At 46.1% G+C, this 14,826-nt stretch overlaps 1 protein-coding gene across 14 annotated transcripts in view; it reads left to right on the forward strand.

The window, feature by feature from the left end:
* The window catches only part of MAP4 (microtubule associated protein 4), a 271,212-nt gene that overhangs the window by 158,733 nt on the left and 97,653 nt on the right, over nucleotides 1-14,826 (forward strand). For all 14 annotated transcript variants that reach the window (XM_030549739.1, XM_030549736.1, XM_030549737.1 and 11 more), the window contains 4 exons: nucleotides 3,547-3,678; nucleotides 7,060-7,173; nucleotides 7,825-7,953; nucleotides 8,455-8,547. In XM_030549739.1, the coding sequence (XP_030405599.1) occupies nucleotides 3,547-3,678; nucleotides 7,060-7,173; nucleotides 7,825-7,953; nucleotides 8,455-8,547 (468 nt within the window). The remainder of the gene's footprint in view (nucleotides 1-3,546; nucleotides 3,679-7,059; nucleotides 7,174-7,824; nucleotides 7,954-8,454; nucleotides 8,548-14,826) is intronic.

Genomic DNA, 14,826 nt, shown 5'->3' on the forward strand with positions numbered 1-14,826 from the left:
TAGGAGCGAGCCTCGACTCCACAACCGGACTGGCATCTCTCCCACCTGACCGATTCAATACCATAAAACTGCTGGCTACAAGACTTTGCAATAGCCCCCAGGTCACCGCCTGAGACTGCCTCCAACTACTAGGGCACATGTCCTCATGCACTTTCGTGGTCCAGAACTCACGTCTCCACATTAGGTGCTTCCAAGCTTGGCTGGCCACGGTTTACAAACCAAACGTGCACTCACTGAACAAACAACTGGCCATACCCTACCGAGTCAAAGACTCTCTCATATGGTGGACAGTCCCCTACAACCTCTGCTCTGGAGTCCTCTTCCACCAGACCCCCCCCAACTCTGATGATGGCGACCGATGCATCCCTCACGGGCTAGGGGGCCCACATCTCTCACCAAACAGTCCATGGGCTATAGTCTCATTCCGAGACCTCCCTGCACATAAACATTCTAGAACTTTGAGCTATATGGAATGCCTGCCGCTGCTTCCTTCCACTAATCAAGAATCAGCATGTACTCATAATGACAGACAACATTGCCTGCATGTTCTACGTAAACAGACAAGGAGGGGCTCGTTCCCACTCTCTTTGCTCGGAGGCCATAAAACTCTGGAATTGATGCCTTGCGAACCACATCCGCATATCAGCTGCTTATCTCCCAGGGGTGATGAGTGCCATTGCCAACGAGTTAAGCAGACATTTCCCTTCGGAGCACGAATGGGAGATAGACGAGGGAATCATTTACAACATATTTCGAACTTGGAGTCACCCAACCATAGATCTCTTCGCAACCGCGAAAAACAAAAAATGCATCAATTTTTGCTCCAGGGCGGGACTGGGCAAACACTCCCTCGGAGGCACATTCATGATCTCATGGCACCAGGACTTAGCTTATGCATTTCCCCCAATACCATTGCTCAACAGGGTCCTCATAAAGATACGAACGGATCTTGCCAGGGTGATCTTGATCGCACCTTCATGGCCGAGACAACCGTGGTTCCCTTTCCTCACCAGAATGTCAATTCGACCACCGATCTCCCTGCCTCTCATCCTGAACCTCTTATCACAGCAACACGGCCGGCTTCTTCACCCCAATCTCTCCATGCTTCATCTCAAAGCCTGGTACGTGCAGGGTTCTCCCAACGAGAACTAGACTGTTCCGACCAAGTTCAGAGGGTACTTCTACGCAGCAGAACGCAATCCACACATACCATCTATCTCCGAAAGTGGAAACGATTCACAAAATGGTGCTCAACTAAACAAATGTCTCCTACCTCGGCACCTCTTCCCTGCATACTCGACTATCTATTGGACATTAAGCAATTCGGCCTTTCCTTCAGCTCCATCAGAGTCCACTTAGCTGCCATCACAACCTTTCATGGTACAGTTGACAATACCTCGGTCTTTGCTCATCCCATCACCAAGTGTTTCCTGAAGGGACTCCAAACCCTATATCCAGACATTAAGCCACCTACCCCTCCATGGGATCTTCACCTAGTATTGTCCTGTTTAACTCATCAACCCTTGGAGCCCTTAGCCACCTTCTCCCTCTTGCACCTCTCAATGAAAACAGCCTTTTTGGTTGCCATTACCTCCGCCAGACGGGCAGGCAAGATAGCAGCCCTTATGGCAGATCCACCATATAAGCTCTTCTTCAAGGACAAAGTTACTCTACACCTACACCCAAAATTCCTTCCAAAAGTTCACGCTTCATTTCACATCAATGAACCAATACATCTACCAACTTTCTTTCTGAAACCACATGCAAACTCCTTCGAAGCCACAGTGCACACACTTGATGTGCGCAGGGCCTTATCCTTCTATTTGGACAGAACCAAACCCTTCAGAAACTCTTCTAGACTCTTTGTCTCCATCGCGGAGTGCTCCAAAGGCATGGCTATCTCTACCCAGAGACTTTCGAACTGGATCTCCGATTGCATACGACTACTATCAGATAAAAAAGTTACATCTCCAGCATTGATCAGAACACATTCCACTAGATCTGTATCTACCTCTGTAGCCTTCTTATGTAAAGTACCATTGCCTGACATTTGTAGAGCAGCCACTTGGTCCTCCAAGCACACATTTGTCAAACACTATGCCCTTACTCAGGGCCCTCTCTCTGACACTCGATTAGGCAGGGCAGTATTATCTACTGCATTCCTGCCAGACCTGAAGTCCCTACCTCCTTGAGATACACTGCTTCGAAGTCACCTAGAGTGGAGCACCCACAGGGACATCTCTCGAAGAAGAAGAGGAGGTTACTCACCTTGTGCAGTAACTGACGTTCTTCGAGATGAGTGTCCCTGTGGGTGCTCCACTACCCACCCTCCTCCCCTCTACTTCGGAGTTAGGGTAGCCTCCGTTGTAGAGAAGGAACTGAGGGAACCGGCCACTCATGCTCACTAGAGGTATACTCAGAGCGGGGACCAGGCTCTGAGCATGTGTGGCCGCTACGAGTACTGCTGCAGAAATCTCCGATCAAAGGCGCAGGAGCGCACTGACACCTAGAGTGGAGCACCCACAGGGACACTCATCTCGAAGAACATCAGTTACTGCACAAGGTGAGTAACCTCCTCTTCTTCGAGATGTGTTGCTCATATCCATTCCAAACCCGCCCTCCTTTCTCTCTGTCGGAGTAGTCGGCAAGAAGGAACTGAAGGGCCGTTGGGTCGGCAGGGGTATATATCCGGTGCCATGGCGGCACCACTCTAGGGAGCGACCCAGCCGACCCACCAAGTGTTGCTAGGGTAAAAACCTTCCGACGAATGTGCACGCGGTGCGCGCACACCTAATTGGAATGGATATGAGCAACACATCTTGAAGAACAACAGTTACAAAGGTGAGTAACCATCTTTTCAGTGGTTTGAGCATTGGCCTGCTAAACCCAGGGTTGTGAGTTCAGTCCTTGAGGGGGCCATTTAGGGATTTGGGGATTAGGCCTGCTTTGAGCAGGGGGTTGGACTAGATGATCTCCTGAGGTCCCTTCCAACCTTAAAATGATGATAATAATGTAAGTGACCATGCAAATGATGCTTAAACACTTTCTTTTATGTTTTGCTAGATAAATATTTAGAAATGTGCAGCTGTGCCTGGGAGGTCGGCAGCATTGCCAGGCTCCTATGAACTACTCTTTCCCAGAAAAAAAAGAATCACACATAAGGGATGTCTTTGTTCACCTGGCTCATCCAAGTTATATTCCAACTTGATGTAACTTTCTGGTGAAAGTGCACCCTAAAGGGTAGGGTGTGCTGCTGGCACTAATTTCTCAGCATTTAAAGGCATCTGAACACCTTGTGGTTTATAAATACTGCATTCTTGATTTTTATCAAGGTACTTCAAATCCCATTCCTCCATTTCTCTTTAGAAACTTCATTAAAATTGTAGAACTGCGGCACATTGATGGGTCTGATTTCACTGAAAAATCATGTGTGCTGTCAGTCTTAGCAAGAGTTCTGCCACTCAGCGTAACATAAACCATATACACAGAAGTAATTCAGCCTAATGACTCACTGGTAAGTGTTGCTGTTTTTTCTTCACATTTCAGTATTCCCAAGAGAGATCACGGATGAAAAAATGTCCTACAAAGAGTTTCTGGATCGCAACGAGACCTGGGCGGTGGATGATAGAGACCTTTGCTTTGAACCACAGTCGATATTCAGACCCATGGAGGGGACAGGTATGGCTGTATTAACCTACACCATTGGTAAAGTAACTTTAGGGCTGCACACTAGCCAACAAAATCCTGGAATCTTACCACCTCACTTAAGGTTGTTTTTTCTATTCCACACTCACATTTTTTTCCTAAACGCATTGCCCATAGTTCCAAAGACCTTAACACCCCAGTGAGTTATATAGACTGTCAACCTGGTGTTTTAATCTGATACAGGACACAATCTTAAAAAAAACAAAAACAAAAACAAAACAAAACAAAAAAAACAGCAGACTAGGTTATCTGGTAATTATACCTTTGTGCCCTAATGAGCTCTGTGGAAATGGGATGCTGCCGTGTGAGCCAATTTAAATTGAGTCATTTTTGATCTTTTTGTTAAGATTGTAGTGTCCCTGTCAGATGCTATTAAGAACTGTGAAAATAAACTGTACTTCAACTCACCTCCATGTATTTTTGAAGCACAGTGACAGAGATTGGAGCCTATAGCTCACATCTGCCAGTGATCTTGGACTGACATAAACCTACTCCTTTAGAGCACTTTCTTTGAGGAAACTCATATCTGTAGTCATAATAATGACAGTCTTGGTATCTTTTTTTTTTAACTAATAGGCTCATGGTATCTTTCAACTAATCATCGAGTTGTCTGCGTTATATTCACTGCATATTAACAGTAATGTTTGTCATCAAAACACATCTGTCTTTATTGTAGACATGGTCTACAATTTTTTTAAAGAAAAGCATCTAAACATTTTGTTAAAAACTGTCAGATTTCTTCCAGCCTTGGATCCCATTGCCAGATTTTAGTTCAGATGGGATTTTTACTATTTAAACAACAGGTAAACAGATTAGAATTGGATGCACTGTGTTCTGCCTCTGCTCATGAAGTCTAGAGAGCATTTCATGAACAAAACTGAAGTGACATTTACTTTGTTCCTCATCAAGAGGTGCCAGCAGATGCTATTGTTTTCCATATTTTTGTTAAATGTTTAACTGAGACCTCTTGGAAGAGCAATATCTTATTTGTTACTTTCCTAGCAGTTCCGACAAAAATGGACCATAAAGCGAAAGGCTTGTTCTTGGAATCCAATTTCTACCTCTTATAATTTTCTTCACTTGTTGAAGTTCATAAAGCTTGTCTGTCTTTCCTTCCTCATTACTTGCCTGCCTACCTGCCTTCCTCTCTAAATTTACTATTACCTAAGCCTCATCTATTGTATATAGAGCACCAGTAACTACAATATCGAGTTATGCTCTCTCAGCACACCAAAATGTACTGGATTGTATTTCATTTTGTATATATAGATGCATGATGAGATGTTCCATCGAGTCCAAACAAGTACTTGAAATTCTGAAAAATGCAATTTCACCCAATAGTTAACCCAGAACTGCACTTGAATACTTGTCTACAAGACTGACAGTGAAGGATTAATATGTAGAGGTGTACAAATTGCATCCAATAAACTTGTTTCACTGGCTATGATCATAACTAGATCAAATATCCCATTTTACATATAACAGGAAACCAATAGAAAAAGCTGTGTTTCCATGTGGGGGGTTGTGCCTCTGGTTACCGGGCAATACGGCCTAGTGGCCAGAGTCCATAGAATTGCCCCTGGTTGCAGGGCAATGCAGCCTACTGGTCAGAGTCTCTAGGGTCGCCCCTGGTTGCAGGGCAGCATGGTCTGGTGGCCAAAGACTCTCTCACTCCACTGGGTCCCTGCCTCTGGCCCTAACCACGGAGGGGGTCCGATTGAAACATGCTGAGGCTTGCTGGGGGCAGGGTACCAGCCCGTCACCCCCTCTCCCTGGGTCGCTTCCTACTGGCTTGAGCGTTGAGGTCTCCCACGAGTTCCTAGGTTCCCTGTGGGCCTGTGGATCAGTTGCCTCCCCAGGTTCCTCCTGTAGTAGGGCTTCGAGCCAGCCTGGAGAGACTTCAGTCCCCGACTCTTCCGCGGGCAGTGGCTGGTCCTCCGCTGGAGCTTCCCAGTCAGGTCCTTCCCCTGCGGCTGCCAGCCCAGATTGAGCTGGGCTCCCTCTTTTTACACTCCCAGAGCACTTGGAGCATGCCCAGTATGGACGGGGTGAGACTTCCTGGTGCTGCTGGGGCTGGTGCAGGGCGGTGATGCCCCATCACATTCTGGAATAAATATTCTTGTAGTTAAAATTCTTGCGAAGGTGTTTTGTTTCTTTTTATATCTGTGCGAATGTACACTATGGATATGTTATAACTACGAGTAATCCAATTATTGAGCGAGTCACTAGTTCTAGACCGTTGGGGCAAAACTTAGGTTTTTTCCTATTTTTACCTAATTGACCTTTTTCCCAGCCCTCACACTACTTGAATGCTGGGCACATATCCTTTTCCTGGTGTTTAGAGCTACAGAAGCTGTGTTTTCTGTGAGTCTTGTATGCATAGTCCTTTTGCCAAAAAGGAAACTTGTTCAGTCAGATTGAAGGATGTCTCAAATTACACAAGGATTGTCCAGTTTCCAAAGAAGAGCTGTTGAGTCTGACAGCTGAGCATGATTGCATTCAGGCAGTAGTAGAAGTGTTGGATGGCCAAGTCATAAATGTCTTGGGCTGCACAGTGGACAGCGGGCAAGCTACTGACCTGCACTAAAATTCCTTGGGGAGACTGACTAACCAGTATGTCTGATCTAGGGCATATAATGAAGACTGTTCTCCTCACAGACTTTTAAGGTTAGAAGGGACAATCATAAGCATGTAGTCTGCCCTCCTGCACATTGCAGGCCACAGAACCTCACACACCCAGTCCTGTAATGGAGCCATAACCTTCCCCAACCATCTTGTAATGTCTCTGAATGACAGGAGAAATGGGTGATTTCTCTGCCTGGCCCATGATTTTGCTAAATTCATCCTCTGGCTCAACAGCCAATTACACCTCCATGCTGCTTTTTTTGGGAAGTGTATGTATGGCTCATTATATACTTTTCCCCAAAGTGCAGTATGGGACATGACAGAATGACATTTGAGTTATCTGAGCTGGAACAGTTTTCATTTCTTCCTCAGATCAAATATACTGGTCCATCAGATCACCCAAGACTTAAATGCTGCTTGTCTTTGAGAGAAGGACATACAGGTGCACCATGGTATATTTATTCTACTCTTTAACCTATCTTGGCTACAGAATAACACGGACAACCACATTTTCATGTTGGGTATAAATCTTGTGTGAAAGAGGAAAAGTTCTCTCTTTTTTTTTTTTTTTTAAAGGGAGTGGGGGAACAGCCACATTTCCTAGCTTTGTATAACATCTTGCGGGGCAAAGTTGGTAGTGATGCTCATCCTCAGCATTCTTACATAATCTTGCTCTCATGTTGTCATCCTTTTGTGGTAACATGTTTGTCTTATTCTCATGTTCCTCAGAGCCCTTCAGGATGCACAGAGAGGATGTCCTGTGTGATCTGCTGCTACGTCCTTCTGAAATGGAGACTCGCCTACCATTCACAGAGCATTTTGAAGCTTCAGAAGAAGTTCATGGTATAATCCTTCATGAATATGTTCATGCGCTGCCATTAACTGGGTGGATCAGTTTTCAGTTTCTATATATGGAATTCGGGGCTGTCTACAGAAATCCATTAAATGGGCAATAGTGTAAAATTTTACCTCCTTTCTTCTCTTGAATCTCTCTTTTTGTAAACAGTGTTTTCGGCTTGAGGTCTCTCAACAGACTGTGTCTTTTATCCCCTTTTTGTCTTATTTTATTTTAGTTTAATTCAGATTTTTCTTAATTAAAGTTATGGAAAACTTTAACTTCATCTTCAAATGTTTTGTCCCCATTTGTGGTGTTTTTTTTTTTTCCACTTTCCAGTTTTCAACGTTTGAATCATGGCAGCTTGAGGGCTAGTATAACAATAGCTTATTCGGGAGGAGTACCTGAAAGGCACACAACTTCCCTTCCTTTGCCCAATAACATTTGATTAACTTTTTTTCTTGGTCTAGATCTAGTGCCTTTCCGAGTGAATTAACAGGTTTATGTACAATGTATAAACTCATGTATATGTTGTTTGTGATGAGAATAAAGTACATTGCTCTGTAAGTTAATGGACCTAATAAAATAAGTTTGTGTTGGAAACAAATCCAAATTCAAAAGGATGATAGCAGTGTCAAATGTATTTTTATTTCTTGCAGCACCCCATGCAGCTATGATGGTACCTGAACTGCCTTCTCTGGGATCCCCATATTCTCCTGCAGAAGTTATAGATCCATCTGCCTTCATCACCCTGGATTCAACTACAGAATCTCTGTTGAACATAGAAGGTGAAATGCACTTCTGCTGCTGCCATGCAACTTTATAACGGGGGTCAGAAACTGTTAGGTGTATTAATCTTAAAAAGATGATTATATTTGGCTTTCCAGTTATATAAAATGAGTCAAGATTAAGTAAATATCCCATTGGAAAGAACATAAAATGCTTCAACTCAATTTTCAGTCTGAGAGATTTCTTAAGGTATTTGGGAGCAAAATATCCCATTGAGAGAGCGCCTCTTGTGCTGGTGGATCTTAAAATTAGTATTAGTTATTATCCCTTTCTTAATCCCTTAGATCCATTATAATATCAGAGGAGAACATGTTCAGGTCCTGTAAGGTTTCCCAAGATGAACTAATAAGTTCTTTCTAAGAATGAAGTTGCAAGAACAGCAAAGCCTGTACCACATGAGTAAATACGTGGTTGCAATTTGTAGTTGAGCATCTGTTTTGAAGTCCAGAACCAGTGCTGTTGACACTGACAGGGCTATATGTGCTAATTGTTTCCCTTAGCACCCGCAAGAGTGACAGTGCCTGAAGAAAATTGGCTGGGAGCAGAGCATGCTGTGGAGGAACTAGATGAATCTTCCTTTGTAGAGCCACCAGGTAAAAATAAAAGTATTGGGTTGTCCCCAGAGAATTGTTTCTGGAATCTTTCAGCAGGATTTGAATGCCAGAAATAGATAGTCTTCCCTTCCCTCTTGAAAATGGAGGCTAAGAGCTGTATTGTGGGTACTGTAGCATGACTAAGACACTGCTATGTTAATTCTGTAACATCCTTGCAATAGAAAAAAATCTTCATTGGAGGTACGTTCTTATGGCAAAGTGCTCAGAACTGGGAAAAGGAATAAAATGAATTCTGATCTTCAGGTATCTCTCTGAAGAAGGATTTATGCTTGCTATCTGGGGGGTCTGTGTTCACTCCCAAGTGAGTTATTTGGGTGGACAGAATCAGGGAGCTTTTCTTGATGTTGATGATAAAGCCTTGTGCTCACAGGATACTCAGAGTCGGGGACATAGCTCTGTATGCCACTGCTAGGGATAGATCTCCGATTAAGATGTTGTCCAGGAGGGGTTACGGCTGGATCTGTATGACCTGAGTCTGTCTATGATTATCACCAATATCTTTATGAAGACCTACAAGGCAGAGGACAAGCCGGATGGGAGTATCAGATATTAATAATGTTTCCTGATGTAGGCAAACCTTGGGAACCTTTGGTGGCATGGTCTGACTGAGATGTTGAAGGTATGTGCTTCCGACAGATCTACTGAAGTCATAAAATCTCTCTGGGACAGGGATGACACCATAGAGGTTAGGGTCTCCATCTGGAACTTTGTTTTCTTCATCCACCTGTTGAGCCTTTTGAGATCCAGAATGGCTCATATTCCACCTGTACTCATCTGAATGATGATGGAACAGAACCCTGAAAAATCTATCTTCTGAGAGAATGCTCTCTATTACTCCCACATCCAGGAAATGAGAAATCTTGTTCTGGATTAAACCTGCTTTATGGGGTTGTTTGAGATGTGGGACTGGATGAAAAATGGATGGGGTGGAGCCTGTAACTCAAGGGAGTATCCCTGACCCACTAGTCCATGGGCAAAGAAACCCATTCCCCCAGGAAATGGAAAATCCTGCCCCCAGGCTTCAGCTCTGGGCAGAGACCTATGCAATCTTTGTCATAAAGAGGCTTTGGGAATGGCAGGGTTCCCTTGGGGCTTTCCTCCGGAGAACAAGTTGTCTCTTCACTGGTGTTTCTGTGAGGATGAAAGCCGAAAGGAATGCCTTTGCCTGAAGACCATTCTGTACTTTTGCTTTGGCTGAGAATCTCATTGCATCCACTGAGGTTCAACGATGATTGCTGTTGTCAGGGAAACTTTCTTTAATTAGAGCCAAAGTCAGGGAGCTCTCTTATCATTGAGGGCTCTGCGACATTCCAGCCAGGAGAGAGATGCCTTCACAAAGCAAATAGCATTAAGGATGGCCTGAAGGAGACTGACGAAACCTCAAAATCTTTTTTGAGAGTAGCCTGTTTTTCTATACATGGGGTCTTCAGGATAGAACTCCCCTTCTGAGGGGAAAACCATGTCTTTAGCCCAGGACTCTAGGATAGCATCAGCCTTTAGCATCTCAGTAACTGGGACTTTTGGTTCCTGGATCCTGTACAATCTAAGATCATTTCCGAGCATAGGTATTACTCTACGGGCACAATCCCACATCAGTTGGCTTCATCTTAAAGGTATGGGACCGCTCCCCAGAATGCAGGGAAGATCAAGAGAGGGTTCTGGCACAAGTGATCAATTCCTTAAATTGTTGTCAGCTCAGGGCAAAGTTCACAAGGGCAATGACTTCCAGGTCCCCTTATTCTCTCAATCGATGTCAGCCTGGAGGGCTGGGGAGCACACATGGAGTCCAAAACAGTTCAAGGCAACTGGCACCTGGAGGAAAGGACCCACAGCATAAACCTCCTAGAACTAAGGTTGATCAAGCCGGCTCTTTGAAAGGTTCCAGACCACCCTAGAGGGGAACCAAGTCCTGCGTCAGTCAAACAATACAACCATAGTCACACATGTGAACAACCGGGGGGCAGCGGGACCATTCTTAGGATTTATGGGGCCCTACACAGCAGTATTAAGCTGGTGCCTGTATGCCTGACTTGCTCTTAGCAACACAAGCATAAGCTTTACAGTATTGGAAAACTTGCCACATGCACTTTATTAAAAACAGTTTAAACAAATTAAGCCTGCTATAGTGCTGATAGACTATGCTTGCACTAAAGAAGTAGCGCTATAGAAAAAAATCTGATTTATTGACAGAATGATGCAAATAATATAACTTTTTTAAAATTTATCAACATTTTATTGGACATTTCTATGGAGAGATATTGAAACAAGGATTTGTTTTTAATTAAAAGCAATCTTTCTGGCTTTTTGGGCTGCAAAATCAGTAATAATGTCATCGTATGACAAAGACAAAATGATGTGCTGTTCGATTGCAAGAATAGCAAGACCAATCAAGCATTCCTGACTCATCGTAGAGCGGAGATAGTTTTTAATGAGCTTTAGTTTTGAGAAACTCCATTCTCCTGATGCTACTGTTACAAGAATTGTCAGTAGAATACGAGTGGCAATGTACACATTAGGATATATGTCAACAAGTTTGCTGGTATTTATAAACTGTACAGTGTCCACCATCACCTTTGCATTTGGCAACATTGATGATAATGTACTCAATTCTTCATACAGTCTGAGTCCATTTAAATCAAAAATATCACTGTGTTTCAGGAGACTCTCTAGGTTCTTGCACTTTGTCATTAGCTGCACTTGTTTTCCTATTTCATTGAATTTAGTTTTGTCATACAAAAATCCAAACTGTTCATGGTGTGCTCGTAAGGTACTAAACCTTTCATCAACGGCAGACATTGTTTTATCCATCACAACATTAAAAAATTCAACCTCAGATTTCTTTTCTGGATCTTCTGTGGGCTCATCTGCTCCTTCATATTCCGCTTCCTGTTTTTTTTCTCAAAACGCTTGTCATGTTCAGACATGGAAATTTTGGTTCTACACAAAGTGCCTCTGCAAACTCCCTTGCTGTAACCTGTGCTTCTTTGAATCCAGTTTCTCTGTATTTCACTAAAAAGTCGTGTGTGTTGTTTAGTAAGGTAAGCGTTGAATCAAGCTGCATCATTGGACTCTGCATTATTTTGCTTACACTTGAGATTTTACCAAGAATGTCATACCAGATTATGACAGATGTTAGAAACTTGAAGCTGAATATTTCAGAGGCCAATAACTATACTTTACTTTTAGTTTTTGTATTGCTGGCATCTTCCAAAAGAGCAACCAGTGCTGCTTCTTCGAGTGATTGTTCATGTGCATTCCAAGCAGGTGTGTATGCGCTGCGTGCATGCCAGCCGGAAGATTTTCTTAGCAGCGTCCATAGGGTCGGCCCTGGCGCCCTCTGGAGTGGCGCCTCCATGGTGCCCTATATAGGGGCTCGCCGATCCTCCACCCCCTCAGTTCCTTCTTACTGCCAGTGATGGCTAGCTGGAACTTTGTTTATTCTTGCAGCAAACCTAACGTGTCTTGTCTAAGTGTATATAGTTGTTTCCTCTCTCATAGTTTAGAGTTAGTGTTAGTTGTAGATAGCTAATAGTTGTTGGGGGGGCTTCCCCCCTCGTTGCCCCGCTGAGGCGTGCCAGGGTCCCCAGGGTTTAAACTCTGAACAGACTGCAGGAAGTTTATGCCAAAGAGTGACCCACACTCATCCTGCTTGAGGTGCCTTGAGGAGAGCCACCAAAGAGACTGGTGCAGTATCTGCAGGGGATTCTGTCCCAGGACTCTTAAGGACAGAGAGCAGAGACTCAGAGTGCTCCTGATGGAGGCGGCCTTACAGCCACACTAGGACCCTGAGTCTGCTGATCCGGCGCTCAGCACCTCATCCTTGGTCCGCAGCGCTCCGGCACCACTAACAAGACAGGAGGCCCAGTCTAAGACCTCTAAGTCTCGGCATCAGAGAGAACTGGGACATAGAAAATCGGCCTCCATGCGGCACCAATCACTATCTCTGGTGTCCGTGAAAAAGAAGAGGCCGGTGAGGGACCAAACACCCCACCAGTACCTTAAAAGGCCAGTGGTGTCCACGACTGTGGTGGGACAAGCCAAGCCACAACTGCATCCTCCCAAGGCCCCGTCAACTCCTGCCCGATGGCGGCGCGGTTGAGTCCGGACCAGTCTAGATCCCTGGACGTCAGCGAGGATGTGCATCTCCCATCGACACTGGAGGCGTTCGAGGTGGCCTCTGATTTATTAAGCCTCCCTGTGCTGGTGGAAAGAGCTGCCAGACATGGCCCGACCCCTGATCCAATCAAGGGGCAAGCCGGCCATGATGTTGCCCCGTTCCCGTGCTGCTCTGGTTGCACCGGCACAGAGTGCGCGCTTCCCGGCGACAATGGGTACTGCTCCCCCTCGGTCCTCCTATTCGGAGACCTCAGACTCGGAGGCGGAATCCTACCGCTCCAGTAGATCAAGGAGCAGGAGGTCAGCTTCTCAGGCAAGCCAATGACCTTGCCCAGCACAGTGGCAGCAACAGTGGCAACTGCCCTCCCAGTGGCCGTTCTGGACTCCCTGGGCCTACCATCAGTCCCTGGGACAGGTGCACGGCCCACGCTCAAAGTCTGCATCAGTCTCCTCGACGTCGGTGGCTCTGGCGCAAATGCCTCCACCACTGGCACTGCTGTCCGACAGGAGTGTGCCATAACAGAACCTGGCACAGCCTAGTGAGACACTGGCACCGACGCTGCAGGCACTGTCCAACACACCTTGTTGTTCGGCGTTGACCCTGGTACTGGCTGCAGTGCCGCATTCTACATTCGCACCGGCCATGCAACCAGAATACCGTGTGCCACAGAACTCTGCAGAGGCTGAGGGTACGGAGAAAGGTCCTTTACAGGTGATCTTCTCATCCTCCCGGATGAGGCGGTTGCTGGAACTTCAGCGGCACCGGCCCTAGAGGACAACCGGGTGCTTCAGCAGCTACTTAAACATGCCGCTCAGAGTCTGGCAATCCAAGCGGAGGAAGTCGAGGTGGATGTAGATCCGGTGGTGGACATCCCCCTTCAAGCCTGTCTAGAATTGCCCTATCATTGATCAAAACGACTGTTGATATGTCCCGCACCTTGTGGCAGACGCCAGCTTCATTGGACCCTACGGCCCAGAAGACAGAGAGGTGCTTTGTATCCTTCAAGGGCCATGGGCATCTATATACCCATCCTCCCTCAGACTCTCTGGTTGTGGATGCGGTCAACCAAAGGGGAGCATCAGGGATTCCAAGTGTCTACAGCGAAGAACAGGGAGGCCAAGAAGTTGGACCTCTTTGGTAGAAAGGTGTACTCAACGGTGGCTCTGCAACTACGTATAGCCAACCAACAGGCTATAGTGAGCTGGTATGGCCATAACACATGCTCACCCTTGTCCAATTTCGCTGAACTCCTTCCCCAGGAATCGCATACAGAATTTTCTGCTCTGGTAGAGGAGGGGAAGCTAATTTCCCAGGCATCCCTCCAAGCAGCCCTGGATGCGGCGGATGCAGCCTCCCACACGCTGGCAACCGGGCTGGTCATGTGGTGGGGAGCCTGGCTTCAGGTCTCAGGCCTTCCACATGAGGTCCAACAGACCATCCAGGACCTCCCCTTCGAGGGGCCCCTGCTCTTCTCCAAGAAGACAGACAAGAGGCTCCATAGCATAAAGAACTCAAGGCCTACCTTATGCTAGCTAGACCTGCACACCTCAGCCATGCGATGCAGGCAATTCAGGCCGCAGCCGGCTCCGCGGCCCTACCAGCCCCAGAACTGCCCAGAGCCCTCGCGTAGGCGAAGCAGAAATGGCAGGAGGCGACAACAACAGCCCTCCGACCAGTCATCCGGCCAGCCGCAGCCACTGTTGGGGCCTACACACCAAATTTGATGATGGATTCGAGGATGACCTACCAGTCAGGACTCTGGCTCCTATCAACCCTACCTTTTTATCACGTCTGTCCCGCTTCTATTGTGCCTGGTCTCGAATTACATCAGACAGTTGGATGCTCCGCATGGTAGAGAGGGGATATTCTATCCAATTCTCTTCCCTCCCACCCCACCAGCCCCCCTACCCATCCCTCTTCAGGGACCCCTCTCATGAGCAACTTCTAGTTCAGGAAGTGCAGTCCCTCCTCCATAGTAGGGGCAGTGGAGGAAGTTCCTCAGGAACTCAGGGGCAGGGATTTTTACTCCCGGTATTTCCTAATACCGAAGGCAAAAGGGGGCCTCAGACCCATTCTGGACTTGTGGCGTCTGAACAAGTTTGTAAAGAAGCTCAAATTCTGTATGGTCTCCCTGTCCTCCA

Source organism: Gopherus evgoodei, chromosome 2, assembly GCF_007399415.2.
Source record: "Gopherus evgoodei ecotype Sinaloan lineage chromosome 2, rGopEvg1_v1.p, whole genome shotgun sequence".
Classification (NCBI taxonomy): Eukaryota; Metazoa; Chordata; order Testudines; family Testudinidae; genus Gopherus; species Gopherus evgoodei.